At 48.2% G+C, this 27,909-nt stretch overlaps 11 protein-coding genes across 11 annotated transcripts; 5 read left to right on the top strand and 6 right to left on the bottom strand.

Moving 5' to 3' along the window:
* Positions 1-56: 56 nt before the first annotated feature.
* BDV38DRAFT_246601 (HECT domain protein) lies at positions 57-4,638 on the top strand. Its single transcript, XM_032054569.1, has 3 exons — positions 57-427; positions 487-4,180; positions 4,238-4,638. The coding sequence occupies exons 1-3, from the start codon at positions 225-227 to the stop codon at positions 4,358-4,360; spliced, it is 4,020 nt and encodes a 1,339-aa protein (XP_031913709.1). The 5' UTR covers positions 57-224; the 3' UTR covers positions 4,361-4,638.
* Positions 4,639-6,082: 1,444 nt separating this feature from the next.
* BDV38DRAFT_271219 (MFS transporter) lies at positions 6,083-8,786 on the top strand (the record flags this gene model as incomplete). The annotated part of the gene is made up of 7 exons (XM_032057275.1): positions 6,083-6,106; positions 6,671-6,672; positions 7,062-7,265; positions 7,324-8,287; positions 8,351-8,445; positions 8,499-8,577; positions 8,652-8,786. 7 exons carry the CDS (start codon positions 6,083-6,085, stop codon positions 8,784-8,786), a joined length of 1,503 nt encoding a protein of 500 aa, XP_031913708.1.
* A 1,100-nt stretch (positions 8,787-9,886) lies between these two features.
* BDV38DRAFT_282889 (glycoside hydrolase family 43 protein) lies at positions 9,887-11,011 on the top strand (the record flags this gene model as incomplete). The annotated part of the gene is made up of 2 exons (XM_032059905.1): positions 9,887-10,581; positions 10,711-11,011. 2 exons carry the CDS (start codon positions 9,887-9,889, stop codon positions 11,009-11,011), a joined length of 996 nt encoding a protein of 331 aa, XP_031913707.1.
* Positions 11,012-11,055: 44 nt separating this feature from the next.
* On the bottom strand, positions 11,056-12,825 carry BDV38DRAFT_246595 (uncharacterized protein). Its single transcript, XM_032054568.1, has 2 exons — positions 12,669-12,825; positions 11,056-12,593 (listed from the first exon to the last, which is right to left on the bottom strand). The coding sequence occupies exons 1-2, from the start codon at positions 12,688-12,690 to the stop codon at positions 11,194-11,196; spliced, it is 1,422 nt and encodes a 473-aa protein (XP_031913706.1). The 5' UTR covers positions 12,691-12,825; the 3' UTR covers positions 11,056-11,193.
* Positions 12,826-14,056: 1,231 nt separating this feature from the next.
* Positions 14,057-16,085, bottom strand: BDV38DRAFT_246591 (uncharacterized protein). Its single transcript, XM_032054567.1, has 4 exons — positions 15,573-16,085; positions 15,172-15,516; positions 14,942-15,101; positions 14,057-14,885 (listed from the first exon to the last, which is right to left on the bottom strand). Exons 1-4 carry the CDS (start codon positions 15,606-15,608, stop codon positions 14,596-14,598), a joined length of 831 nt encoding a protein of 276 aa, XP_031913705.1. The 5' UTR covers positions 15,609-16,085; the 3' UTR covers positions 14,057-14,595.
* On the top strand, positions 15,497-16,085 carry BDV38DRAFT_246586 (uncharacterized protein). Its single transcript, XM_032054566.1, has 2 exons — positions 15,497-15,632; positions 15,732-16,085. The coding sequence occupies exons 1-2, from the start codon at positions 15,630-15,632 to the stop codon at positions 15,987-15,989; spliced, it is 261 nt and encodes an 86-aa protein (XP_031913704.1). The 5' UTR covers positions 15,497-15,629; the 3' UTR covers positions 15,990-16,085.
* Positions 16,086-16,435: 350 nt separating this feature from the next.
* Positions 16,436-17,488, bottom strand: BDV38DRAFT_282886 (uncharacterized protein; the record flags this gene model as incomplete). The annotated part of the gene is made up of 1 exon (XM_032059904.1): positions 16,436-17,488. The coding sequence occupies one exon, from the start codon at positions 17,486-17,488 to the stop codon at positions 16,436-16,438; it is 1,053 nt and encodes a 350-aa protein (XP_031913703.1).
* A 2,202-nt stretch (positions 17,489-19,690) lies between these two features.
* BDV38DRAFT_246585 (hydroxyacid-oxoacid transhydrogenase) lies at positions 19,691-21,436 on the bottom strand. Its single transcript, XM_032054565.1, has 3 exons — positions 20,879-21,436; positions 20,773-20,831; positions 19,691-20,727 (listed from the first exon to the last, which is right to left on the bottom strand). The coding sequence occupies exons 1-3, from the start codon at positions 21,298-21,300 to the stop codon at positions 19,721-19,723; spliced, it is 1,488 nt and encodes a 495-aa protein (XP_031913702.1). The 5' UTR covers positions 21,301-21,436; the 3' UTR covers positions 19,691-19,720.
* Positions 21,437-22,321: 885 nt separating this feature from the next.
* BDV38DRAFT_246584 (Cdk5/Pho85 family cyclin-dependent kinase) lies at positions 22,322-23,682 on the top strand. Its single transcript, XM_032054564.1, has 3 exons — positions 22,322-22,638; positions 22,690-22,713; positions 22,773-23,682. Exons 1-3 carry the CDS (start codon positions 22,597-22,599, stop codon positions 23,616-23,618), a joined length of 912 nt encoding a protein of 303 aa, XP_031913701.1. The 5' UTR covers positions 22,322-22,596; the 3' UTR covers positions 23,619-23,682.
* A 231-nt stretch (positions 23,683-23,913) lies between these two features.
* BDV38DRAFT_282883 (Bys1 family protein) lies at positions 23,914-24,525 on the bottom strand (the record flags this gene model as incomplete). The annotated part of the gene is made up of 1 exon (XM_032059903.1): positions 23,914-24,525. One exon carries the CDS (start codon positions 24,523-24,525, stop codon positions 23,914-23,916), a length of 612 nt encoding a protein of 203 aa, XP_031913700.1.
* An 802-nt stretch (positions 24,526-25,327) lies between these two features.
* On the bottom strand, positions 25,328-27,474 carry BDV38DRAFT_246582 (arylsulfotransferase family protein). The gene is made up of 2 exons (XM_032054563.1): positions 26,280-27,474; positions 25,328-26,226 (listed from the first exon to the last, which is right to left on the bottom strand). The coding sequence occupies exons 1-2, from the start codon at positions 27,084-27,086 to the stop codon at positions 25,543-25,545; spliced, it is 1,491 nt and encodes a 496-aa protein (XP_031913699.1). The 5' UTR covers positions 27,087-27,474; the 3' UTR covers positions 25,328-25,542.
* Between the last annotated feature and the right edge of the window lie 435 nt (positions 27,475-27,909).

Genomic DNA, 27,909 nt, shown 5'->3' with positions numbered 1-27,909 from the left:
CATGATCAATCGGACCATATTTATTCCACTTAATGTTAGTCAGCCGACTTGACATGCTTGGCGCCTGAGGCTGGTGTGTCAGTCCGCATGATATCAGCGTGGAAAGGGCAGGCTACCATCATCGAATCCTCTGGATTTTGATAAACGATAAATCGAGGCGAAGACGCGATTTCCCCAATAGACGTTCCTGACCGGGGGTTCAGGCATGCTCCGCAGTTGCGAAGATGACTAGGCTCCGCGGAGCTTCCGTGAGCTCGTATGAGGTTTCGCATTGTGGCACTGATAGACCCCAGTTTCATCGCTCGAAGGTCCCGCCAAACGCGCCGGAAGTTATCACACAGAATACCGTTGATGTGTCGGATCCCGCACAGGTCTTGCTTTGGTATAGGGATGAGCGACGACGACATTTCAATCTTCTAGTTCGAAGGTTAGTATCCGCGGGGAATGTTTGACATGGATGGACGGCTGACGTAGCTGGCTCCCAAGGTACAAAAACCAACTTCTCTATGGATGTCAGGACCCAAGCTGTTCCACCCCAACATGCGCGAGCTATCGAAGGAGGGTGACCGAGGAGCCGTTCCGTCGATATACAGAGTTGAGTGCCCGGACACTGGCATGCTACCTGGCCAGCGTGGATAACGCGGAGAGTGGCCTTTGTCGCAACTCCCCTCGGGTTCCATCGGACTTATCATCACAAGATTACCACCGTCGATCCAAACGTCGAAGCCGCGCCCCTACAACCGATTCGAGGAAGCAATGTAGTGGGTCATCGGTAGTGGACCAAGGCGCTACGGATGGATATTCAGCGACTCAAACTTCGTCGGATAGGCAGGGCGATCTCTGGGATAATGCGGGACGGACTTCCTCCCCAGGATTTGCGTTGCAAGCAGAGGCTGAATGTATACCGGCCAACGAAGACCAATCAACCCAACCATTAAAGGACCCCAAGTCATTCACCCAAAATTTGTTTGATACTTTGTCTTTGAGAATGATTGAATGGTTGCCCCTGAGGCGTTCCCCGAGTACATTTAGCGCAGATTCCGACCATCCATACTGCCGATCTAGTTCACGACTTCCAAAGCCGAGCACCGGACATGCCAAATCTCATCCCGGGGCAGAGAAGCACCGCCAAGAGAGGGAACGTACATCTCGGCACAATACATCTACTAGGGGCAATCCACTTACGCCTTCGTCACGAAATATCGCCAACACGACAGCTGCTGTTGAATTGAAACTGCCGAACCAGCAAATCAAACGCCTATCGCTCGCTGATGTCGATCAACGACGGCAAAGTCCTCGGTCGAGTATCGACGAGAAGGTTTATTCGGAGCTAAAGCCCGCTAGGAAGCTGTCGATCAATACACATGCGAACGCAGATGGGCTGGTCAATATACCTTCCCCACCCGCTTTGAGACATCGTCCACAGAAACATCGGGGCAGGACTGGAGACAGTGCTTGCCTGCATGAGCAGCCGAAAAAGGAAAGACGTGTTTCTTGGGACGGTGCGAAACTCCTGAATGGGGTCCACGTTCCTGACGACCAAAATCCCCTTGCCGCTGACGATGACCAACTTGCCTCAGGGCCCCGATCTCCAAGTGCCCCAAGCTCGAAACACTATGATATATATCAAAGCGAGGATATGCCTACTATACAATCTCTTACTCATCTGACTTCTGAGATCATCGACGAACTAGGAAAAATGGTAGCTCTATCTTACGATGACGCTGAACGATGGAAAGACGAACTGGCTTATATAGAGTCCATGGGTACATTTGACGACTCGGAGTGGAAATTTGCAACGTCTCGCCAACGTGATGCATTTGCTTTCGTTTCGCAGAGCGTTTTCTATGCATTGAGCAGCACGAGGCAAATTCTGCAATCTTTTCGAGACAACACGGCTCGGCCCAATGACATAGAGCAGAGTCGTTCTTATTTAAAGCTGAACCTCCAGCAGCTTCAACCATCATTGCGCAAGCTATTTACGATCTGTCCTAGGGAACTCGTCTTTCATAGTCTGTGGAGTGCGCTTGAATCGCTGTTCGTTCCGCCGAAGGAGTTATCGAACCCCAGACAATCCCGCCGCTCATCATACAATTCGACGACAGGAGCACCTGTATCTATGCCTATAATTATTCGCCGGGCATCCGATGCACTAGGCAATGAACATGTTACTGATTCATGTGCAGCAGACGTCGCAACAGTCGCCCTTTTTGCATTGACCAGTTCTCTTCCGGAGATAGATGCATCCACCTGGCGCGGAATTCTTCAGATGCGCGCTACTGGGGCTGTAGCTTCAAGCGCGGATTTGCAAAAGCTTCCGTTGCGCAATACACGAGCGGTTGTGGACGTAACCGACGCACTAGAACATGATCTTGCCTTGCGATTAGTTGACCGCTTGGTGCGCGCTCTTACAGCGCGAATGGCCTTCTATGAAATTTCGAAAGTTCGACATCCTTACAGTCATACTTCACGTAAATCAAAGAACAGTGTCCTGGATTTTCTCATCAACAACCTTAGCGACAATCATCGCCTAGCGACTGCCGATGTCGACGACCAAAATCAGATGAGGCCACCGGGTGCTGCTGCGGTCATCGCGGAATGGCTTCGTACCTTATTGCTCAAAGAATGGGATGGGAGCCCTGAACTGTCCAAAGGTAGCGCGACCGGAGGCGCTGTACAGATATTGTCCCTTATGTACAAGGAACGGGATCGCCTGGGCCTTGTCCCAGAAGACTTTCAAACTCCATTCCTTTCGGAGAGGTTGGAGCCCCTAGAGATGCCTGTTGAGTGGATAGGTCGATCGCCCAATAACAAAACTCTGCACTTGCTTTCATACCCCTTCCTCTTTCCTCCCTCAGCTCTGGTCATTTACTTCCGCGCTCTGAACTATGCCGCCATGTCAAGGTTCTACGAGGCTGCAATGACTACCACCAGACACGTAACACAGACAGCTTTTGGACCCATACAAATCCAGGATGATTTTGGGATGCTCGCACGGCTGAAGACTTCGATGACTACGTATTTGGTTCTTGTGGTCCGACGAGACAATCTTCTCACCGATGCTCTCAATCAGCTGTGGCGGCGTGAGAAGCGAGAGCTAATGCGGCCGTTAAAAGTCCAGATGGGCATGGATGAGGGTGAAGAAGGTCTTGATCACGGCGGTGTCCAGCAGGAGTTCTTCCGAGTACTCATGGCGGAAGCCTTGGACCAGTCGTATGGTATGTTTGCGACGGATAGCCGCACTCGAGTTTCCTGGTTTCAACCGTGTTCGTTGGAACCGCTTTACAAATATGAGCTCCTCGGGTTATTAATGTCCCTTGCGGTTTACAATGGCCTCACTCTGCCCATCAATTTCCCAACTGCCTTCTATCGCAAACTTCTAGGGTTGAAGGTGAAGCATCTCGACCATATCCGTGACGGTTGGCCAGAACTTACTAAGGGTCTTGAACAACTTCTGACTTGGGAGGATGGCGATGTGGAAGACATATTCATGCGCACGTATGAATTTAGCTTCGAAGCCTTTGGAACCATTGAGACCGTGGACATGCAAAAAATCGACAAAGATGCTCCGTGGCCTCTTCCTTCAGCGTTGTCGCGATCGGGGGGCGGAAACCGGTCCCTCGGTTCCCCACCTTGGTCGGAGGTTCGCCGTTACACTGACTGCGTGAACCTAAGCCCGCCGTCCTCAATGGGTGCAGAGGCAACAGAATCGTTTGCGGATATGGCTAAATCCCTGGATGGTTCGGTAGTGATGCAGTCGCCTACGCCCCCAGCTGAGGAGGCGTCTTTTGTCTCAAACCAAAATCGCTCTCAATTCGTTAGGGATTACATCTTTTGGCTGACAGATAAGTCGGTTCGGCCTCAGTTCGAGGCTTTTGCACAGGGCTTCTACACCTGCTTGGACCGCTCGGCCTTGTCCATATTCACGCCAGAGGCACTGAAGACAGTGGTAGAAGGAATCCAAGAGATTAATATAGATGAGCTGGAACATCATGCACGTTACGAAGGCGGTTTCGGTCCAAGCCATCGCACAATTCGGGATTTCTGGAGTATTGCACGGCGGTTCCCTGCGGAGAAAAAGGCGCAGCTGTTGGAGTTTGTGACTGCCAGTGACCGGGTTCCAGTTAACGGGATTGCGAGCATTATGTTTGTTATCCAAAAAAACGGAGTGGGTGATGCTGTAGGTGTACCATTTTTTCTAAGCACTTTAGTCGGCTGCCATGCTAATTGCTTCTAGCGCCTTCCCACCAGTTTAACCTGTTTTGGCCGGCTTCTTTTGCCAGAATATTCATCGAAAAATGTCTTGGAAGACAAGCTTAATAAAGCCTTGGAGAACGCTCGGGGGTTCGGCGCTGCATGATGCGGGACTAATTTTGGGATTGACATGGTACATTGTCCAACATATAAGTACACAATACCCCTATGTTATATTTCTGTGTAGTAAATATTCAGTCACTATATCCAATAGTGCAATAAAATGCCAGTGCTGGCATTGTCTAAAGATCTGTTCTCTTCTCTACAGTGGATTGGGGTGGAAGCGTCTATGGAAAGATGAGATAGGACTCTAAATTTTATGAGAAGCGGTCCATACCAAACATAGCTCTAAGGCGTTATTTTGCTCTGATCCATGGGTAAATCCACGTTTAGAATGAATGGGGCTTGGTATTGCCAAAAGGTTAAGAGTTTATCAGGCGCTTAATGTTAAGGATAGAGTACCCAAGGGCCAACTTAGTGCCCTCTTGGGTGCAGGCACCAATGCGTGTATCCCTGGATGAATGTCTCCCTAACTATGAGAGCAGAATAGCCTGGTTTCTCCGCTAAGGAATTGGCTCTCTCTCCCTGTGGTTACTGTTCGTTTTCCTGAAATTGGTGGTAATATTAGATCGAATGGATCTAAACACTGTAACTTGATAAGGTTGCTCTACGAACACACCAATGTTGAATCAAAAGAAACGCATTGACGGTTACAGAATATGTGCATATAACGAGTGGTATGGCCCGGGTAGGGATCTAACCACATTCGAGATATTTTGAGAGAATAGGGCTACACTAAAAGCACCAAAGCCTTTCCTCTTTATCTGTAGCCGGTCTTATACTAATTTACAGATCAAGTAAGCCTGGGCCCAAGGCCGCAAGGACTAACTTGTCTTTTGACCTTCCACACTATCGTGGTTCTCTATCGGGACAGGGGGAAGCGGATATTCCTCACGAAGCTTGTCGACAATCTCGGCGAACCTGCCCTCCCCATATTCACAATCGAATGCCTTGGGGTTCACTGTGTTTCCAGTAATGTCGACTTTCAAACAGCGGCCACGGAGGTAATCGACAAGAGGGATATGCTTTACTGGTTGCTCATATTCCTTCCGAATTTCATCGATATCGAGACTAGGTGGTTCTTTCCAGTGATAATGAACAGCAATTTAGCGTCCTTAAGAAGTTCTAGAAGAAGCTGCTCCTTGGGGATACCAGCGATATTGACTTGGATGTGATTAGTATCAGCTAGTCATAGCTTAGATATAGCAGAAGTTAAACTTACCGCATTTGGAGGTCATTCTGGGAAGAGAGCCTGGTTCAGGTTCATTCTTGGTGGATATGTGTGGTGGAAAATACTAAGAGATTACAGCAGGTCAAGAATAGTATATATATAGGGTGCGTTACAAAGAGGCCAGTTTCAAATTAGATAGAAAAGTGGAACTTCCCTTTGGTGAGTCGGCAATGTTGCAAGTTCCTTTTGTTTTACTACAACGAAACGGATATGAATAATGAAGAAATACTTCTTAATAGCCCCAAAGAGCCAGCACTACTGATCAAAGAGGTAAATGAGGGTTGTCTTGGTTAGACCCCATCCGGAAATATTTCCCGGATTTTAACCTCAAGGGGGGATCTCGACTTTTGTCTAAAGGCAACCCTTATCGACGCACTAAGACACTCTACAGGGCTTGCAGACAGACGCTACTTCCAATGGTATCAATGGCAACAGTTCTCAGCGATGAGAAGGATTTAGTCCGCTTGTTGAACTGCCTGGGCGCCACTGTACCAGCAACTGAGCAGGTGATCTGCTAGGACCATTCCATTTCTACTGATGAACACGGCCATCGTTGAAAACGTAGGCGGGGAACCATAGTGATTGCAATGATCTGAGTTAGGGGGAGAGCATATAGAGTGAGCAAGTGGTTTTGTTATTTGGTATGAATATATGACCCGATGGCTGGTGGATTTGGTAATTACATATCTCCTTGATCGAGCATTGCATTTCATTAGATGAACGGCCTCATCACATATTAGGACCGGGCAAGACAAAATTCGGCATAGGACTAATCTAACTGTAAACTCATATCAGACATTAATGGTAGAAAATCCGCCAGGGCCTCTCCAGAAAGGTGTCTTTGAATGATGGAGCAGAGGGCTCATTCTGAATGCATTAGAGCTAGTATCAACACGTATTCATAAGTTGCCAAGTACGTAATCCTTATATATCCCTCCCTTGACTGGCTATAAATGGCCCTACACTACTAATTCAGTAATGGAAACATTCTTACTGTGGCTCTACCAAGCTCGCCGTTGTGGGGGAATCCCGCGGCGTGATTGTGGATGCCGACTGTCCAGTGTAGCGCTTTTGCTTTCCGGTAGAACCTCAACTACCCATTAGCAATAGTAACCTAACATTTAGACGTGAGTTTGGACACACCAGTGCAGGATCCTACGTGACTTTAGACTATGTTGTATCAAGATAGCCCAGTAAAGTAATAGTATCACTAATCTGCCTCGGTTGCATTTATATGATTATGCTTTTATATCCGCTAGTGTAGATTGATAGTGGGTCTTCAGCAATACAGCTGCTATTCTACTATCGTTATGTGGAGCATGAATTACTTGATGAGCTGAACATGCCGTCTAGGGCCTGAAAAGTTCCAGTTCTGGAACCTATAGAGAACCGGGGCTTTGCCCAAAGAAATTTGCCTTTCATGTAATGCATAATATGCGATGAAAATTTCATTCTTGTCCCCTTATATTCTCCCCTGAGGGTGAACCAGACATTGTATTCTACTATTGCTAAGTAGAAGTACCTGGGCCAATGATCCTAAAGACCTACTTGACCTATCCCTCCTGGATATACTGGATATTCTGATACAACACCCGCCACCGTTCGCCATTAATGCACTTGTTCAATCTCCTAGTCAAATCGCAAAGATGAGTTTACGATATGTCGACTTTGAGGGTCCTGATGATCCTTCAATACCCTTTAACTGGTCAATCCGGAAACGGTAAGTCATGCATACCATCATTTGCAGACCCTAGACCTATCTATTGACTTTAATGAAGGGTATATATCTCGATCTTGTTGGGACTCCTTACAATGGTTGTCGCAATGGCAAGTAGTATCTTCACTTCAGCTATACCCACCGTGATTATGATGTACAATATCGACAGGGAGGTAGCAACTCTAGGTGTTTCCCTCTACGTCCTTGGGTTCGCCACGGGTCCCTTATGTTGGGCTCCTTTCTCGGAGCTGAAAGGGAGAAAGCTTCCGTTGGTTACATCGACTTTTGGATTTACTATTTTCTGTTTTGCGACTGCCGTTTCAAAAGATCTTCAGTCCCTTATAATACTGAGATACTTCACGGGCTTTTTTGGGGCGGGTCCCTTGACTCTTTCTGGGGCAGTCTATGCTGATATTTTCCCACCATATCAACGGGGTATCGCGATGGTTGGGTTCTGTCTGATGGTGTTCATCGGCCCTCTTACAGCCCCATTCATCGGTGGGTTTACTGTAATGAACCAGAGTCTCGGTTGGCGCTGGACGGCATATATACCTGGGATTTTAGGCGGCGTCATTTTCGTTCTTCTCCTTACTACGATGAGGGAAACCTACGCACCGGTACTCCTAGGTTGGAAGGCGGATCGTTTACGTCGCGAGCAGGGCGATTGGTCAATTCATGCAAAGCACGAGGAAATATGTCTTGACTTGCGAACCATAATTGCCGACTATGTCAGTCTTCCATTGAAAATGTTAGCTCTCGATCCGATCGTGCTATGTATGAGCGTTTTCGCCTCGTTCGTATATGGGCTTTTATATCTTTTCTTAACTGCCTATCCTATTATCTTTCAACAAATCCATGGCATGAACCCCGGAGTAGGTGGACTACCCTACATTGGAATCGTCGTTGGACAGCTATTTGGCGCTTTGGGTGTATTCGCAATGCAGCCATGGGTCCTTCGGCAAATGGAGCGGAATGGCGGTATAATAATGCCAGAGTGGCGTCTCCCTATCGCGATTCCAGGAGCAGTTGCCTTCTCGGGGGGCTTATTCTGGCTGGGCTGGTCAGGCTATCGGCGAAGCATATCATAGGTGGCTCCCACAATATCCGGCATCCTGACTGGATTTGGCCTGCTGACGATGTTCCTACCCTCGATCGCTTATGTAGTAGAGGCACGACCGAAAAAGTAAGCTTTCATTGCGAGATTGGTCAAAGATAAATCTATTGACTGCGAAGTAGGGCCGCTTCAGCTGTCGCTGCACACACGTTTCTGCGGTCATTGGCTGGTGCGATCTTTCCACTTTTTGCTTCTTATATGGTGAGTGACATGCCGCTTTCCAATCAGGCTAGAGTGTCCGCTTTCAATGGATTGTTTAACTTAGCGTTTTATAGTTTGACGCTCTGGGGGTAGAATGGGCTTGCACACTGCTCGGATGTGTCGCAGCGCTCCTTATCCCGATACCGTTGCTACTCTACATCTACGGTGCCCAAATCCGGAATCGCTCCAGTTTGTCGGATCAGTCTTAGGAAGTGAGATGGAAAGTATGAGCTTTAGACTAGACTAGTTCTTGACCAGTTCAGAGAATCTACTGGGAAGTCACACGCACGCGGTCGAGTATAATGCCTTGGTCCAGGAATCTGCACTGATAGCATTTGCTGTGAATTATGTCGGGCTCGGGGCAGCTAAAGGGCGCTTTTACATAGAACATGTTCTACGATACCAATTGCACCGTGGGCCAAACGCAAGGATTGGTGTATTGAAAACGCTACGTAGGACTTTTATAATAACTATAATTTAATTAAACTGTTGAGAGTCTTTCAAATTCATGTATACAGGAGCATTATCTCAATCTTGAAACCCAGCCTATCTATGCGTGTTGGAATGCCCTTTTGACACGGATAATGTCGTTTATAGCTAGCTTCTTCTATGGGGCATACTCAGCAGCCACATCACCGAAGGAAATGATTATCACCGAGGTTCAATTATAGTACAGTGTTTGATCAGGCATAAGTTACAGGTTATCTCAAACCTTGTTTTCTATTGGCCTTGCCCTGCCAGCATACTCCATCAACCGGTTAAATACTCTACATATTACTATCTAGACCACTATGACGGTAAAGATCAGTAGATACCTTTTATATTTGAACAAGCTTTAGCAAGCTTTAGTCCCTTAAGAGACCCATTTATGTTGTTCTGAACGCGAAGCGTGCTACCTGGAAACTGCGAGTTACAGAGGAATCGACCCATTCCAATTAGGGCTTACCATAGAACCATTATTAAACGCGTCAACAAGCACCACCCACCCTCCTCTACGATGACAATATACAACAAGTTATCATATGCCCTAACCACCTGATACCCTGCCCGCAACTGACCAAAGCACATCAGATCATGTGCGCAATATCTGATCAATCTAATCGACATTTCCCCCGCATTTCTGCAGCAGCCCAAAGTCAATTTAACAGTAACACATCAAACTTTAACAAACAACTCCCTTACATGTAAATGTATTTATGTGCCTTGTCTCTCCCCTTTATCAAACCCCAATCCTCTACCCTGAGTCGCCCTCCTCTCACCTCCCCCCCCCCCCAAAAAAAAACCAATGACCCAGAGCAAAAAAAAGAAAATGCACCTCCCAACAATTCAAACCCTCCTCCCGACCCTCTTCCTCCTCCTCCAACTCCCAACCTCAACGCTCACCATCCAATCCCCCTTAAACCCCTCAGTCCCCCCCAAATCCGGCAACCCAGTAATAGAAGGCTGGTACGCCGACCCCGAAGCCCGCATCTTCGACACCACCTACTGGCTCTACCCAACCTACAGCGCAGCCTACGAAACCCAAACCTTTTTCGACGCCTTCTCCTCCCCGGACCTCTTAACCTGGACCAAACACCCAACCATCCTCAACCTAACCGCCATTCCCTGGTCCACCAACCGCGCAGCCTGGGCCCCCTCCGTCACCCGCTCCCCGTCTACCGGCGACTACTTCATGTACTTCTCTGCCGGCGATGGGGCGGGCATTGGCGTCGCGAAGTCCGTCTCCGGGGAGCCACAGGGCCCCTATGAAGATGTTCTTGGGAAGCCGTTGGTCGGGGAGACAGTGTTCGGGGCGGAGCCGATCGATGCGCAGGTGTTTGTTGATGAGGATCAACGCGTTTGGTTGTATTTTGGGGGGTGGAGTCATGCTGTTGTGGTTGAGTTGGGGAGTGATATGGTTAGTCTGAAAGGTGATTACTTGGAGATTACTCCTAAGGAATATGTGGAGGGTCCTTGGGTTTTGAAGAGGGGTGGGGTTTATTATTTTATGTTTAGTGTTGGGGGGTAAGTTTTTTCTTTCTCTCTCTTTTTTTTTATTTTTATTTTTATTTTTTTTTTTTGTTCCTTGGAGATGGGGGTGGAGGGAGGGTAATTAGGGCTGGGAGTGTATGATTTGCTGACTGTTGATTACAGATGGGGTGATAATTCTTACGGGGTCAGCTATGTTACCGGGCCTTCGCCGACGGGTCCGTTTTCTAGTACGCCGACCAAGATTCTGCAGGGGGATGATACCGTTGGGCAGAGTACCGGCCATAATAGTGTGTTTACCCCGGATGGGAAGGATTACTATATCGTTTATCATCGGCGGCCGGTTAATGATACCGAGCGCGATCATCGGGTGACTTGTATTGATCGCATGGAGTTTGATGAACAGGGGAATATCTTGCCAGTGAAGATTACTTCTGAGGGTGTCGAGGGGAGACCGTTGGCTTAGAATTGGGAAAGACTATATGTTTTGAAAGACTGTATATAGATTCAGTTGGATTGCCTTGGTTTTATATTTCCAGGTTAGAACTGCTTTGAGTCTATGTACATAGCACGTCTTTTCTTTTATGTTTTCTTCAAACGCCAACGCCATGGGTATCATAACTTCGTTTCTCAATAAAGGAAAAATGTTCAAAACATCGAGCTGCGCTTTTTGGCTAGTTTGTTTTCGTCAGAGGATGACCTCCGGAAGCCGAAGAAACTCTTCTTCTGCTGCAATTTTTGCGGCTTTGACCCCGCCGCTGGTTGTGGCTGTGTCGGCAGGAATGCTACCGACTGCCTGTGTGAATTGCCCCCAGGGGCCTGGAGGTACGGTGAATGTCCGATATGCGGCACGGAGGGTGAATGGTGGTGAGTATGGTAGTACCGTTGAGCCGGCGCCCCACGTCCGGCAGCAATCGGCCGCTCTGACGGCGGGGGTGATTGTAATGGCCGCGGTGGAAGCGACGGAGTAGAGAAGCGGACTCTTTGTTCTTCCTCGCCGTAAAGTTTCTGGAGACGACGGGTTTCCTTGTCGATCTCGGCTTGGCGTTTGCGGCGGGCCTTCTCTTCCTCTTCAAGAAGTTTCTTGGTGCGCCGTTCCTCTTCTTTATCTTGTTCCTGTTTGCGTCGTGGGGGATTCTGAACAGCTGGCTCCTCTGGAATTGATGGGGTCGTATTGATATTGAGCGGCCCAGATCCAGCTGAGACAGGCTGTTTATCATTGCTAGCTGTGGGAGCAGTGTTATGACCATTGGGAATGTTTGCAGCAGTAGCAGCAGTAGAAGCACTAGGGCCGGTGGAAACCGACGTCGCATCGATTTTGAAAGCATCCCTCATCGTAGTGAAATACACATCGCGAATAGTCACTGCTCCAAGCAAGAGAACAACTTCCAACCCTTTAAAATCTTCCATCTCCACGCGATACAAGTTTGGTTCGTAGAGCGTCAACTCACGTAGCGCCTGGAAGATTGAAATTGTGATATCCGGCTCCTTGCTCTTTGTTTTGGTCCCGGACACTGCAGTAGTTTTCCCAGACAACAGACATGTCAAGTCCTTCGACAGCTTACTATCCTTCCGCCAGCTGAAGCGAAGTTTGGGCGTGGTATCTGCCGCTGCTGGGTCTGTCTGTGTCCGGTCCAGAGTCGAACTTGACGGTTGTCGGAAGGATTGTTGTGGCATTTCGAATGACCATGTCGCTGGACTATTCCATGTCTTCGGCTTGTATTCCACGGTGACCTGCTGGTCGGGGTTGTAGAGGTGGATGGTAAAGCGGGTGGGAAGAATAGGCTCAGGCGGTGGGGTGACTCCGCCATTCTGGCGGATGACCTCTGCGGAAAGACTTGGTTGCGTCCATTCGGGAATGAGTAGAACCTCGCCGTAGACGATATCTGGGATATAGGGATCAACTAGAGCAGCGGCGTAGCGGTTCTTGGATGAGGGGGAAGCTGGGTCGGGGTGGCGAAGAGTGTATGCCGGTTCAGGCTCGGTACCACGGTGGGAATGTAAGATGGTCCAGAGGAACTTCTGTTGGGTTTTCTTGAGGAAGAACGCTGAGTGTTTGTTAGTATTGGGCTTTAGCCTGAGAGGATGTACGTGCTACTTCTGTGATTAACCGGTGGACATACTGGGCAAGTTCTCGTCGAGCATTTTTCATGTCAGTAACGGTTTCGGTAATCTCAGTGGTTGTTCTCGTCAATTCGATGCCCTGGTTGCCTTGTCAAGCACCTTGGATCGATGCCATGAAGCTTGGTATAAGAGGGGGTTGAAGTGGAGATGGTGCGGCACGACACGCGTTCCTGCCTGAGGCAGTCCGGGGCACTGCGCCACGCGATCGTCGCTAAAAATAGACCCCATATGCGGGAACCTACAGTAGTGAAGCCCTGGAACGATAGGCAGCTATATAAACAATGCTGATTCTACCCTTGTAGATACGCAGCTTTCAATATTACCCCATATTATGTGAGGGCGAAGCATACGACTACGTCCTAGGCACCTAGATTACTGAATTAGTTTATCTGATTACACTATACGGTGAGTGAGCGATGGGCAGTGATGACGAATCGTAGGGCCGATCAGCATCTCATTCAAACACGCTAATAATTCTGTCGCCTGGACTCCGCCGCGAACATGATTGTCGGTCTAAGTCTGCCTTGAGGCAGATCAATTGAGATAATGGGAGAAGTCCTGGATACAAAAGCTTCACCGGTAGTGTTGCTGTGACGACAACAGTGTCCTCGAGTTTCAACAGAACCAGAGTCCGTGCAATATGCTCACAAAGAGAAGGAATCTATAGGCCGTCATTTGCCAGATCATTGGATTTGGTTCAATCTGGTTAATAAACAGCCAATAGAGGTGTGTTCGCAGGTCCACGTACAAACATGAACGATAAGCACATTTCTATAGCTGAACTGCGTGGTACTACGTATGAGTTGAGCTTCACTCAAAGCCTAGATGCTGAAGGGCCTATCTCGACGCATCCAATGGCTGTGGATCGTTCAATTTCTTCGTGTTGAATCAGGTTTCGCGTGGCCAAATGATCTCATGGGTGACGGCTCTATGCATTCTGTTCGCAAGGTTCAATTTGTGATCGACCCCCAATGTGGGGATCACCTAATCCAGTAATATATTTCAATAGCTAGGCCAAGGCTCGCATTCGTCATAATGGGGGAAATTTAGCTTTGCGTCCGACGAAATTAAAAGAGAAATGAAAATACGTTGGCCACCACCCACTCTTCGGAACGATACTTGATCATCGATGCATTCTGGCTGACTGCTTCAATCAGTATGCACCCCGCACTCAAAAGCTGGAAGACACTTAGGCGTTAGCTTTGATCCTATGGTGAACCCATGGCGGGCCAATCTCATGAGGCTTTCTGGGTAGCAGCTGCTACTAAGGTTCTATCTGCGTAAGACTCGCCAACAGTCGAGAATATATCTGGAGCCATTGTTAAACATTGTCTGGGCGAGATTGTACGCGAGTGGCCGGACTCATCTAACTTCAATCAGTAAAAGTTTTTTCTAAGATATGGGGTGGGCACATAGACAACCTATGAACAATGTCACACCAATGCCCAGGTTTTTTAACGCCAACGAGTGGTCTGGGCCAGTCGCACTTCCTTCTCTCTTTTAGGTTTGATAGACACACGTCCTGAAAGCAAATTCAACTCGTGAGACTAGGGGTATTTACCTACCATGAGACCATAGGGGTCTACATCTGCTATCGAAAGTGCCCAAACAGACAGAGCCTTTTATGTCTTGCATGATCAAGAGCCTAGGGGTTTGTTCTCTATTGTTCGAATTTCTTTAATTACCTCACAATCAGCTCATCACAGTGGCCACTATGCTCATTATTATATGTAAATTGAAGAGAAAACTTCTATTATGCATTACGATTTCCAATCGTCTTCATTTCATCCCAATCGTCTCTTCAGGTATTATTTCGCCACAACGACAAAGACGCAGCCGTTCTATTTCTTTATATGAAACCAGGAACAAAGCATCCAATACTATCTACAGAAAGATATCAAACAGGGAGGGGATATTTCCAAGAGCTCATACACGGACACCATCAACTTCTTTGCCCTCTGGAACCTTGGCCGCTTGACGTTCAGCCGTGCTCAATTGCAAACCCTGGTCATCCCACCCCTGGGTTCCTTTCTTGTACAGGGCCTTCTGAGTCTCCCGGTCAGGTGCCGGGCCTTCTTTGCCACGACGTTCGCGCGAAGAGATAGTCTCAACCAAAGTTGCGTCCTCGCCCTCAAGCTCGTGGCCTTCCACATCAGTCTTGTGGATATCAGACGAGAACTCGTAAGTACGGTATTCGGTGTTAACCCAAGCCGTTCCTTGTTTATGGTTAACCATTCACTTTCTTGGGTTGTCCAAAGAGACAACAACTCACCTTGGTACTGGCTGCTATCTTCCCAATCCTCCGTGAAATAATGCAAGAACCCACCATGAGTCACAACAACGATCTCCTTCTCAGGTCTCGCCTTCAACCACCGTCTAGCCTCGCGGGCTCGCTTTCTAATCGCGGCGTGAGTCGGGGCATACCGACCAGTCTAGTCTCATATTAACCCTCTATCCCATTGTTCGGGTAGCACCGTGACCCTCAAAGATGGATCAACAAACCTTGTTGTTCCATCCCTCATGCACCAATGTTGGGTCAACAGGCAATCCATTCTCCTCAATTTCCTTTCGCAAATCAACGGGGTCGCTACCCGTGTCGCAAGGAACGTCGCTGGTTTCTTGCACGTCGGGGAGGAGAAGCAATTTCGTGTCCTTGTGCGCTTCAAAAACAGGCCCGAAACCCTGCAATGCGGTGTAGATGGTACGACGGAGAGGAGAGGCAGTTATGAGATCGATCTTGTCATGGAAGGGGAAATTCTCGGAGAGTTTGCGGCATTGTTCATTGCCCAGGTCAGTGAGGAGGGGGTCGCGAATGACATGGTTTTCTGTGCAGAGATTGTGGAAGCCCTGGTTGATGTGTTAAAAGTGAGTTTAGCGTGTGGAAAGGGCCATCGCAGGAGTACCTGAGCATGGCGCACGCAATGAATAACGGGAGGCATTTTTGCGTCTATAGTCTATGAATGCTAAGGTCGAACCGGTCAGTTGGGAGACCGAGAATTTAAAACGTGGGGTAGCGGGGTAGCGATAAGGCGTCGGGCACAAGTAAAAGGTACTGTACGTACTCCTCTAAACGATCGCTTGCAAGAAGAAAGCTGGGTGGAATGTCAATTTATATCCACCAGACTAAAAAGCGGAAGATCAATCAGTCCACAGTTCTGAATCCAATCCCAGGCGGAGGACACACACCGTGCAGCCGAACTTGGACAATTCGTCTTTGCTTGGCTGATGACTCTCGGTCTTCACGACGGTGGGTCTCTATACTTCTATCGGTATTTAATTATATAATTATGCAGATAGAAATCTATTTGGGGAAAGAGTGACAAATTTCTAGGCAAATCAACGTGAATTGCTTGAGAGTTACGAACAGAGATTTCATCAATAGAGGTGAACGCCTTGCGATTGAGTCACTCCCGGAGGAAAGTTCTCCGATCTGTGGGATCCTGAGGCAGGACCCTTGATCACGAGGCAACTTTGGCGGGTCAGGTGTTCTGTCAATTACTAACCTCGGGGACCAGGGTCCACATCCTGCATCTATAGGAATTCTAGTAGGCATCGTTCGAAATGAGAAGAAACTAATAACATCGAAAGCGGTGACCGATGGAAAATTTCTTGCTGGGAAGCAGTCCCAATTATACTACTAGAGACGCTTTATCTCTGTGACCGCTGGTCTTCAATTATAGTAAAAGTGACATTCATCAATTCGTATCATATACCTAAGCCTATTGTATCCATTGGCGTAAAGATAGACACCCCATGCGTTCATAGCTCAATCAACAAGTGTAGTCCCCAAAAGTCCCATTGAACAAGCGAATTCGTCCAGCCAACGAGCATCGTACGCGATATACATGTTATCAATAAGCCACGTCAGCCCGGAATAAACATGTAAGGGCGGAATCGGGTTCATTATAAGTCTTCGGGCTAGAGTACCCAAGAGATGAACGGCATCCTCTGCCCCCTTTAGGAGATATCCTGGTGCGCTTGGAATGACCTCCGGCTGGTAGGTGCTGATGAGATCCTTCAATTGAGTTACAAGAGACCTCAGATTGTTCTGTGTACCCAGAATTTGGGAAGACATTACCAGTGCTCGTTGGTAGTTCTGGGTGCACTGGTGTACTTGTGCTTCATATACGTATCTCGGGCACTTCACGAGCTCCATGAAGATGCGCTCCGTGACATCCACAAATATGCTACTTATCCCAAGCTTCTGTGAGTCCTCAACCCTGATCCTCTCTCCTAGCTGCTGCCACTGGTCTTCCTCGAGAAAACACGGCTTTTGTTGGTGAAAGGCGACGGCAATCAGGAACCCGCGAAAGAAAATATAGCAAGAGCGTGCAAACCCATCGGCAAAGCTCTGTGCTCCCATCTCCTTCATTAGCGCCGCAACGCCAAGGCAATGGTTCGACCATTCATTGTGAGGTTCGGACGGCACACGCATCTCATAGATGGAGAGCAGGATACTAGTGCCAATCATTTCGGGCTTATTCGAAATTTGCTCAGAATTTAAAGCATGTTGGAGTGCTCTAAGAGCGTGTATGTATGCGTGTCGGCCTTTGTTTAGCAGTGAGGCTTCCACGTCTGTCCGGCTTTGGAATACAAGGCACACGCTGTAGGCGGAAGTATCAAGACAGACGCTTTGACCAAACTTGGAAGTAATGTAGTGTGCGAAGTTTGGGTAGTTTGTTTCACGAAATTTATTGTATGCCTGGGATATTGGAAATGCGTTATTTATGAATACCGTAAACGCGAGCTGCTGTTGTTGCTTGATTTCGCAATGCTCGTTAGTTGAAGGAGCAACAACTTGCTGTTGGACCTGCTCCATTGTAGCTATGATGCTATTGTGAGCAAATGGTGCTGTGTCACGATTATAAGACTCGATTGAAGCAACAGAAGATGTTGGGCTCCTGGATGATCGATGCCGACGCTCCAAGGCTGGTCTTTCATCTTGGAAGCGGAAAGAACGCGTGTATCCTGGACATGGGCGACGGTATTTGCGGCATTGTGAGCATTGTGGTTTGGCTTGGTCGCACTTTCCATGTCAGATATCTCATGCCCGCCGAGACTGCTTGCAATCAAGTATACACACCTTGATACGTCGCTCCCGACAGAGTGCACATGCAGTACTATGAGGAACTCCAACCATTCTCTGTTTAAACAATCGTGGATGTAGCCAGTATCGCAGTGGGAACCAACCATCAGAAGAAGCGTCTGGCTCGTGGGAATGGACTGCTCTCTCCATTTATGTCACCGTCCCAAAATGGACCCATCGTATACACTTCTGGAGTCTATACTAGTTATGACAGTAACTCGAAATGCCAATCAACCTATTTTACTCAGTGTGTATATTGGCATTTACTCAACCCTACCCAGCGTACAACACTACCCGACGGTCTGTTCCCATCGTATTGGACGAGCCCCACTGTTCATCCTGATTTTAATTCATTCCACACGACTCTGATGCGCGAATAACCACATAGAATCTGAGGCTGAAAAAAACGGCCCCCAGAGGTCCGAGTTAGGGCGTCATAGATCAATCATAGTTTCGCGCAGGGATGCATTTAAACAGCAGGCAGAGGCCAATAGCCGTACGCTCCTTGGAAGACAATTGATGGACCCTCGCGAGTGCCAAATAGGTACCATGCTAGCAACTACATATATAGTGTAGCCGCTAGAGCCCGCTCAATAATATGGTTGGTGCTTAAATGCTTGGTGATTCTATTTTAAATCTGCTACCTTGTCGATCACCCGGGTTTAGGGTTAGCGGTTAGTTTGGGGGACAAGATGAGCTCGTGTTTCCCTACGTTAGTGGGGATTTTCACGAGATATAGAAATCAAATATGGTATAGTTCGGTTTCTATCTTTGGTTGAGGATTTAGGGTCCGAGGTCGTATTCATGATTAAAGCGGCCCATTTGATCCTACACTAGAGCGATAGCAGGAAATATCCGGAGGTTTGGTGGATCTGAATAGCCATGTATCATAGTGAAACTGCAGACTTGAGGGTACAAAACTAAAGAAGTATAGATTTGCTTCTCCTCATTTCTCTGGTCTTCAGTGGTATTCTTTTGATTGGTAGATGTATACAGGCTAACAGTATTTCTACGCTAGAATATATGTTTCGTAGCTCTTGATATACACATCGTACGCATTTTTCTCCTATCCTCGGTTCACTCCATATACTTACTTCCCGCCCTCTGTGTCTTCTTAATTTTGCTTTTCTTTTCCCCCGCACTCCTTGGTTTTTTTTGTTCTTTTCTCTTGGCATATTTAATGATGTATCCGTGCCTAGGTACACAGTAAGATCGCTCAGCGTCCCCTTTTACTTCCGAGCGTTCAAGTATAACATAATGCCCTGCAACGTCGGATCTGATGTTCTTGCCTTCTAATAATAGAATCCCTCCCTTGAGAGATAACCCGAGCGAACAGTCGTTCTGTGGTCCGATGCTACCGGGTTGCGCAGACCCCCCATGTCCACCCATACGGTTCTTGAGCCCTTCATACAAGAAGTATTCCCCACAAGGCAGTTTGTTATTAATAATATTAATTGGTTTGCCGGCTTTTGCTTCTACAAATAACGTCACTCTGTATTACTGCCCTGTTCTTGGCGTTCTTTCATACACGTCTTCCACCTGGATGTTATTGACCCAGTGTCCTGTCAGATACATCTTATCTTTATGACTATCGTCTTTTTCCATTCTTTTCGTCTTAGTCGACCTACCGCTCTCATAGTATTAGGTTACTTGGTATCTTGTTGTGTAAATGTAGTGCATTTATTGCTGTCGTTGACAACGTAGCGTTGACGGCTGGTACTCTTGTTTGGACTAACGGTTTCCTTCTACTGTTGTTGTGTTACAATTACTTTGTATTCCTATATCATCTGTGCATACACTGCATATCCTTAGGATTATATCTTCGCCTCCGCAGTATTCATGGTCAATATGAAAGTTGATATCTCTTGGTTATTTGAATTTGATGGAAGCTAATATTGTATATTTAACTGTATTGGTAGACATGACAAGATAAATGCAGCAGAACAAACCCCCCTGCCCCTATTTTTAATAATCCATGGATTGTTCTAACAAGCCTCTCAGTTCAATCTTCTCCGCCTCCAGCTCCTCATTGAGGTTCGGAGCAAGCATCAGGACCCGCCTCTGTGGGATAGTTCCCTCCACCAGGGAGTCAATATCCGAGGACTTGAATCCGAGATCCTTCAGACCACGGGGCTGGTCGCCCAGCTCAGCCAAGAACTTGGCAATCGCTTCACCGAGCACTTCACCTGCGCTTTCGCGCTTGACGTTCGAGATGTCGACGCCAAAGGCTTCGGCTGCTGCCAAATGGCGGTCTGGGTTGGATGCAGCGGTGAATCGGAAGACTGCAGGCGCGGTAACAGCAACTGACACGCCGTGTGGGATGATCGGGTGCTCAACGTCGTATCCGGCATGCTTGTAGCCGGGGTTCTGACTAGAGATGGGATAGCTCATACCGTGGCAGAGATGGACACCGGCGTTACCGAAGCCAACACCGGCTAAGGTAGCAGCCAGAAGCATCTTCGACTGGGCCTCGAAGTCATCGGGGTCCTTGACAGCTCGGGGCAGATACTTGACGGTGTCGCGAAGGGCTTGCAGGGAGAAAATGTCGGAAATTGGGTTTGCGCCTTGGTACGCGGGACGATTGATGGGGTTGGTCGGGCGAGGGGTACGCTCATTGTACGGGATCGCGGTCCATGACTCCAGGGAGTGGCAGAGGACGTCTAGACCGGAGGAGGCGTGCACGGCAGACGGCATGGTGCGCGTGTTCAGGGGGTCACAGATTCCCAGGGTCGGCTTGAGGTTCCGGTGTGCAATACCGGTTTTGGCCTTCTTAGACACGAGGTCGAAAATGGCAGTTCCGGTCGTCTCTGACCCAGTGCCTGCTGTGGTTGGTACCGCTACCAAGGGCTTCAATTTCCTTTCTACTGGAAGACCCTTGCCAAGGGGCGCATTAACAAAGTCGAGGAAATCGGCCTCGGGGTAGACCGTGTAGAGGTTCATGAGCTTTGCGGTATCGATAACCGATCCACCACCTGCGCGGTCAGTAGCCATTCAAGGGATGGCCGTGGGCTACTTACCCACTGCGAGGAACGCATCAGGGTTATATGGCTTTGCGAAAGCAATTGCCTCTTTGACACTAATTCAATTAGTACATAACGAACTGGTCTACATGATCCCACTTACGAATAATCCTTAGGTTCAACCCGAACCTTATCGAACACCGTAAACTCGATTCCTTCACGGCTCAACCCTTCCACGGCTTGCTTCATAGCGTCCAACTTGGAAACATTTTGGTCCGTGACAATGCATACTCTCTTTGCCTGCATATTGGCAAAGTCCATTCCAACTTCCTTTGTGGCACCGGGGCCGAATCGGATACTGGAGGCGGCCATCTCGAAGGCGTACTCCTTCTGCCGTGAGGGGTCAACGGGTGTGGCCATGTGGCGACGGACATGATCTGCCAGAGTGGGTGTGCGGTGATGATGGTGGTGGTTAGGGTTCGAATGGCATGGACATGATGGCGGGTGAGTATATTGGACGGTACGCAAGAGGTTGAGAGCTCTGTTGGCGGCCGAAGGGGCCACACGGATAGAGGGAGCGACCATAATGCGGGGAAAGCGTTATATGGAGCTCTATATAGTAGAGAGGGCAATAAGAAGAGAAGGCAATGGCTATATAGACAGATTGACTAGAAGAATATGTAAAGAGTATAAATAGCGGTCAAGAATGAAGTTAGCCAGGAGAAGTGAAGAAGTGGGAGGTTGCAAGTTGCATGCAGGTCGGGAGGACCGCGAAATGCGGGGATCCCAAATCTGGTAATCGGACAAAAAGCCGAGGTTACTGCATATAAATACACTAAAGCCACCATTTGGAGATCCCAAAGACACCCGCTCCCATTAGAATATAATTCTAGCCAATTACAGATTACCGTAGACAGGAGAGTTTTGGAGAAAACGGCTGCTGTCCCTAGGAAAAGTCACAGCCAATTTGTAAGAACTCCCCAGCACAAAGGATATGGCTAAATGAGGAAGTACCGAGGGCCAGTATCGATCGGCATCGTCAGCACAAGCACCGCTTCCCCAATTCGGAGAATTGCAGACACCCTAGATCAAAGATATCTAACCACTAGCAGGTGGACTGTCTACCTGCATATAAGGCGTTGGAAGCTCTCGTGTCTCGGGGCTACACCTTGCCTTATTTGCCAGTTAATGAGAGCCGGACCCTCGGTATTACGCCCAAAGGGTGCTAGACTGACCCTTAAGTACGGTAGCACCCTTCAAGAGATTTGTATCTGATAATCAGATTAAAATAGAAGCAGATTCAGTATTCTGACATCTCAAATGTCAAAAATTGAAAGACTTAGCTCCCGCGAGCGTTACATCCGAGCACTACTGCAGTAATCACACCGCATAGTCCGAAACTATCTGGTTTTGCCAGTCGTACAAACTATCAAAGATATGGAGGAATGATTAGAGCAGTTGCTAGGGCTTGGACCTTGAATCATGCTTTTCTTTATCATTATTGACATTGGCCTGTCTCATAAAAATGATGCTCAGCTAAGATAGGCTAGCGAGCGATGACCGCCTGACGAGCTCCTCCTCCAATCCCGCCGCAGCCCTAATTAATATAAATGTCGCCGACAAGGAGTACGTGGCCTCAATAACCCGAAAGTGGATGTACCATCCGCAGCACAGCGAAGCGACGAGGATACGAAGTGCTCAGACCCAAGATGATGGGGGTGTTCGGGTTTAGCGGGATCCTATTCCTTAGTCTCGCTGATAATGTTTAATTAAGATGGACTCCCAAGGATTACCTCATTACTTTTCCCTCGTCCTTTTTTTGTTACCCCTCACTCAACACGGTCGAGATCGCGATACCCTACTACACCACATTCCGTCAAAATGGCTTCGGCACCTCACGCCTCATTCCAGCAGTTAGAGAAGGTCAGTTGTGGCACCACCCATACAGGTGAATTATTAGCTAATGGTTTCTAGTTGGGGGAAGGAACATATGCGACAGTTTGTTCCGCAATTGTGCACCACCGTCCGTCTCCGCAAACTGACAGAAACTACCTTAGGTGTTCAAAGGTCGCAACAACCAAACAGGGGAATTGGTTGCATTAAAAGAGATCCACCTTGACACAGAAGAAGGAACGCCCTCCACCGCCATTCGCGAGATTTCCCTGATGAAAGAGCTCCAGCACGAAAACATCCTGTCGCTGTACGATGTCGTCCACACCGAGAACAAGCTCATGTTAGTCTTCGAATACATGGACAAGGATCTTAAACGTTATATGGATACCCACGGCAATCGCGGCCAGCTCGAACCGAATCTCATCAAATCCTTTGTCTACCAGTTACTCCGAGGCGTCGCGCATTGCCACGAGAACCGGATTCTGCATCGCGATCTCAAGCCTCAGAACCTGCTAATCAACACTAAGGGCCAATTAAAATTAGCTGATTTTGGCTTAGCCAGAGCTTTCGGCATCCCGGTCAACACCTTCTCCAACGAAGTCGTCACGCTGTGGTATCGCGCGCCGGACGTGCTCCTCGGCAGCCGCAGTTACAACACCAGTATCGACATCTGGTCGATCGGTTGTATTCTAGCAGAGATGTACACAGGACGCCCGCTATTCCCAGGGACCACGAACGAAGACCAGCTACTCAAGATCTTCCGGGTGATGGGCACGCCGTCTGAGATCTCTTGGCCCGGGATTTCGAAATTCCCGGAGTACAAGCCTGATTTCCCAGTTTATGCGACGCAGGATCTGCGGCAGGTTGTTTCGCGAATCGACCACTTGGGCGTCGATTTGTTGAGACGCATGTTGCAGTTGCGGCCGGAGATGCGCATCAGTGCAGCGAGTGCATTGAAGCATTCGTGGTTCAATGATATGCCCCGGTCGACCTCGCGGAGTGCTCAATAGTAGCTACAACTTGCTTTCTTTCTTTTCTTCTCTTTTCTTTCTTTTTTCTTTTTTTTTTGGTTATCCTTTTCATTTCTAAGCTGAGTAGAACTGACGAGGACTGTAAGGGATGACGATCTCCGTTGCGCAACCACCATAACTAGCTAAGCATCATTCTGGTTTCCAATAACCCATTTAAAACCAAGCATTACCATTAAATCCAATCACCCTCATGAACCACCATCCAATACCCCTCCAAAAAAACAAAAAACAAAAAAACAAACCCCCTAAATCCACCCCTAAAAAAGGACACTACCTAACAGAGCGTCAAAACCAAATCCACCCCCGCCCTCTGATTCCCAACCCTAGACCCAGCAGGCGGCACCCCCATCTCCCAAACAATATCCGTAACCTCCCCATCCAAAACCACCCTACTACCCCTGAACGGATCCCCAAAGACATCTGACAGATCATACCAAACCCTATCCGCAACAAGGGTATACGCGAAGATAGTCTGCGGCGCAGAGGTCGAGAGCCCGTCCGGCACAGTCGTGAGCTTGATGCTCACGCCGCCGGTTTGCGGATCCTGCCGGAATGTCTCGGCGTAGAAGGCGCCCTGGGTTATGTTTTGCTGCTCGCCGACGGTCGAGGATACGGACCAGAGGTAGATGGGAAATACGCAGTTGTTGCGGACGATTGCGTGACCGAGTTGGGTGGTTTCAAGGTTTTGGTAGGAGGTTTGGTTCTGGTAACTGCTTTGGTTCTGGTAACTGCTTTGGTTCTGGTAATTGGTTTGGTTCTGGTAATTGGTTTGGTTCTGGTAATTGGTTTGGTTCTGGGGCTGGTAGACGGGGTTGGCAGGTGTGAGGGTTGGGAGGAGGAGGGCGGTTGTGATGGTGGTAAGGAGGGAGGTTGATAGGAAGTGCATGTTTTGAGATTGATGGTGTTGATTGAGATGATTTGGTTTGGAGGGGTTTTTTATTATTGAGTTGTGCTTCTCTTGGAGGGGAGAGAGGGCCTTTTTATACTATTGTTGATTGCTTGCTCTGTGTACAGTTTGTATCCATATCCTTGTATATGTCTAAATTGGTATACTCTGTGTACTGCCATTGGTTCATGGTAAGACCGGACATTCCTCAACGTCGTACCTTTGTGGAATCTCCCCGGGGTTTACCTTTGGACGGTGGTGTTGCTGCAAGGGGGGAGGTTGTGTATAGTTCTTGGGTCAGTGTACCTCAAGTACACACACTAGAAGGTCATTGACTTCGTTGCGTAAATGGAGAGTATTACAATGATCGGTGTATTTATTCGACTACATGTATGTATAGTGAGCGACAAGTCTGAGCACAGGTTACGGCAAAGGCACCATCGTATCTATATAGTATGGTAACTTAAGGTTTGACAAGGGCACGGTAATCGCTTCATACTGCTACATCCAATATGTAGCTTTCCTATAGGCAAGGAACAGGTACATATTTTGTGAGCGGGTGTAACGCAGCCGTTAACATCCTGGTGGTTTTATGTTGGGCAACCATGCAGTGCTATCTCCGTTCCACATGCATGGGGTCTACCCCAGTGGTTACTGTTGGTAGCGGCGTCGAGGCGTTCCTTGGCGAACTTTTAACGATCATCCCTTATATATGTAGGTTATAGTTTGCTATGCATCGTAGTACGAGTGTGAGCTAATCAAAAGGTTCAATATCTTGAATGGTTATAGTTTCAAGGTCACAATCATGTCTGAATTCAATATCCTGCACAGCGGATGGTATTTACATGTAGAGTCAATGGTGAGTATGTACAAAAACACAACAAATCAACGATTTACAAGGAATGTCTCGCATGATCTCCAACGAGATGCACACGGCTAGCGACGTCCGTGACACAAACCTAGGTTCGCACCACGACTGGACTTGTCACATGTCTTCAAAGCTTGACACGGAGGATTTTAAGCAACAGGAACAATAATGCTGCTGAGTGGAACGTTGCCCTTCCGAGCAACTACCTGGAAATAAGGGCTCCTCAAGTTGTTTACATCTACAGCGGTCTCGAAGCCTGTCCGTTTGGCAGATGTAATGAAGGTATGATCGGTAGACTCAGGAGAGCTAGCCGTGTAGATGGCCCAGTTGTCATACTCAGTGGCTCCATTCCAGCTCATATGGACAGTGGCAGAAGTTGAGTGCCGCTCCACCACGACGGCAGGTTTCCAGAAAGGTGTAGCCTTCCACTGGCACTTGTAGCCACGGTAGGACGCAACGGCATTGTCATCCCCAAATTGGGCAGTGAGAACCGCATTGTTGTTGGCATCAAATTCCTTTACCTTCGAAATAGAACCGTAACCTATGAAGACATGGCTTGTTTCCTCGCTCATCAGCTGGTAACTTCCCTGGCTGACACTGTGGATGACATCATCGCCATCGTTCATGGTCCGCAGCGTAGTGACCTTCCGGTTAACCAGGTCTAATGACAGGCTCAGACCAGTGGTGGGAGCAACCGTTTCCGTGGGTGTGTTGGCATTGTTAAACAGGTCCAGAACCATGCCCTCATTCGTCTGGTTGTAGACGCGCATGTCGTGCTGCCACGAGAAGACGGCACCATCGTCGATTTCAAAGTCCCCAACACCCTTCTCACCCTAAAGAAACCGTCAGTGTTGAAAGTAATTAGCATCCAAGAGCAAAAACTTACACTCAGTTGCCACATGATAGTGCCGTTCTCGGCGATGAAGTAGCCGGACCAGTAGTGACGCAGAGAGATAATCCATCCTCCATCTACAAGCTCCACCGAATTGATGTGGTACGCATCCCATGGCTTTTCTTGGGTGCCATAGTCGTCACCCAGACCTTGCTTGGACTTTTCCAGGGGGAGATCTTGTATATGTTCAAGGGCACTCCATTGATACACGATGTTGTTGGTTGCGATATCGATCTCGAAAAACATGCCATCCAGCATATAGTCATCCATTTTACCGCCAATAGAAGTCAGATCAAATTGAGTGATGTTGTAAGCGGTCACCAACAGAGTGTTGCGACTGGTTACGTGGCTCTCGTGGAGATCAATATAAGAGTCTCTAACAACGCCATCAGGGGAGACGAAGTTCCCTGGAAGGGTGACAGTGTAGATCTCCTCATAAGTGTCATCAAGAATGTGGACAGTGCCGTAGCCAAAGCCAAGCTCCATCATGTTACCAGCCCAGAAGGTGATGACATCTTTGTTATACAAGTTCTGCACCTTGAAGTTGGCCGACACCTCGGTAGGACCTTGATACACAAGGTTGCCGTCCTCATCGTAGATGAGGGCCGCAGTGCCATTCGGCTGGTTACCCCGAGGCCCAATGAAGATGTAGCCAGGGTCAGTAGTTCCAGTCTTTTTCACCTCGAGCTGAGGAGGCGTGAAGTCAGCCGTCTGTAGAGTCATATACGGCCAAGTATCTTCGGCAAGCGCCCCCATAGACAGCAGCAGGGTGCTGAAGACAGAGAGGAATCCACGGGCCATATTCCGTGATTGCGGGTACCCAATTCACAATGATAGTACGATGCTAAGCAAATCATGCATATATAGGTTATACTTCGTAGAGTACAAAGCCAAAAGAACGATAAAGGAGCGACGGGTGTCCCTCTGATTCGGACGTGACACGGTCAAAATGAGGGTATCAAAGAATGACTGACTAAGACAGAAAGAGAGGAGAGATAATTGACAGGAGGGAAGAACGCAAGGACTATTTTACACCATGATCAATATTAATAGGAAAAGAAAGTGGGAAAAATGAGGGAAAAGCCGAAGTGAAGAAGGGGTACAGCGGAAGCTACACTCAGTGGGACCCTTACCCTACCTTACTTAGACTGTGGAGGAGCGGGTCCGGGAATAAAAATTTGTACCAAAAAAGAAAAAAACAAAAAAAAAAAAAAAGGGCACGTACAATATCAACGTCAGTTCTCGTTAAAAAGGCGGAAAAGCCGACGGTATGGAGAGCTTCATTCACAAGTGGCCGTTTGGGCCGATGCTGATCGCGGCCGTCCGCCGGATGCCAATACAAATGACACGCAATAAGATGGGGAAGATGGCCACTTCAGTGAGAAGCTAACTTTAATCTGCCCACCCAGCGCCGATCCCCTGACCCTCGAAACCTATGAGCGGTGGATTCGTGACCAAAACCATGGATACAAGAGGCCCCATCATGGATACGCAAAATTAGCAGCTGTACTTTTTGTATCCTTCCTCCTGTCTCTCTCTCTCTCTCTTTTTTTGTTTTTCTTTTTCATGCTATTGTTCTTTTTCTTCTTTCACACAATTTAGGGTGATAAGGCGAAATTTACCT

The sequence above is a fragment of the Aspergillus pseudotamarii genome (genome assembly GCF_009193445.1).
Source record: "Aspergillus pseudotamarii strain CBS 117625 unplaced genomic scaffold BDV38scaffold_26, whole genome shotgun sequence".
In the NCBI taxonomy this organism is placed as follows: domain Eukaryota; kingdom Fungi; phylum Ascomycota; class Eurotiomycetes; order Eurotiales; family Aspergillaceae; genus Aspergillus; species Aspergillus pseudotamarii.
This window is presented reverse-complemented; position numbering and strand designations above follow the sequence as displayed.

Excerpts from the sequence above, each read along its gene's own strand:
- BDV38DRAFT_246584 (XM_032054564.1), top strand. The coding sequence starts at position 22,597 with ATGGCTTCGGCACCTCACGCCTCATTCCAGCAGTTAGAGAAG. Across the intron at positions 22,639-22,689 it reads CATTCCAGCAGTTAGAGAAG|TTGGGGGAAGGAACATATGC; the intron begins GTCAGTTGTGGC and ends AATGGTTTCTAG. Across the intron at positions 22,714-22,772 it reads GGGAAGGAACATATGCGACA|GTGTTCAAAGGTCGCAACAA; the intron begins GTTTGTTCCGCA and ends AAACTACCTTAG.
- BDV38DRAFT_246601 (XM_032054569.1), top strand. The coding sequence starts at position 225 with ATGACTAGGCTCCGCGGAGCTTCCGTGAGCTCGTATGAGGTTTCGCAT. Across the intron at positions 428-486 it reads TTCAATCTTCTAGTTCGAAG|GTACAAAAACCAACTTCTCT; the intron begins GTTAGTATCCGC and ends CTGGCTCCCAAG. Across the intron at positions 4,181-4,237 it reads AAAACGGAGTGGGTGATGCT|CGCCTTCCCACCAGTTTAAC; the intron begins GTAGGTGTACCA and ends AATTGCTTCTAG.
- BDV38DRAFT_246585 (XM_032054565.1), bottom strand. The coding sequence starts at position 21,300 with ATGGTCGCTCCCTCTATCCGTGTGGCCCCTTCGGCCGCCAACAGAGCT. Across the intron at positions 20,832-20,878 it reads GTTGAACCTAAGGATTATTC|TGTCAAAGAGGCAATTGCTT; the intron begins GTAAGTGGGATC and ends TAATTGAATTAG. Across the intron at positions 20,728-20,772 it reads TGATGCGTTCCTCGCAGTGG|GTGGTGGATCGGTTATCGAT; the intron begins GTAAGTAGCCCA and ends CTGACCGCGCAG.
- BDV38DRAFT_246582 (XM_032054563.1), bottom strand. The coding sequence starts at position 27,086 with ATGGCCCGTGGATTCCTCTCTGTCTTCAGCACCCTGCTGCTGTCTATG. Across the intron at positions 26,227-26,279 it reads CTATCATGTGGCAACTGAGT|GGTGAGAAGGGTGTTGGGGA; the intron begins GTAAGTTTTTGC and ends CGGTTTCTTTAG.
- BDV38DRAFT_246595 (XM_032054568.1), bottom strand. The coding sequence starts at position 12,690 with ATGCTCGACGAGAACTTGCCCA. Across the intron at positions 12,594-12,668 it reads GCTCGACGAGAACTTGCCCA|CGTTCTTCCTCAAGAAAACC; the intron begins GTATGTCCACCG and ends ACAAACACTCAG.
- BDV38DRAFT_246591 (XM_032054567.1), bottom strand. The coding sequence starts at position 15,608 with ATGCCTCCCGTTATTCATTGCGTGCGCCATGCTCAG. Across the intron at positions 15,517-15,572 it reads ATTGCGTGCGCCATGCTCAG|GGCTTCCACAATCTCTGCAC; the intron begins GTACTCCTGCGA and ends CACATCAACCAG. Across the intron at positions 15,102-15,171 it reads ATGAGGGATGGAACAACAAG|ACTGGTCGGTATGCCCCGAC; the intron begins GTTTGTTGATCC and ends ATATGAGACTAG.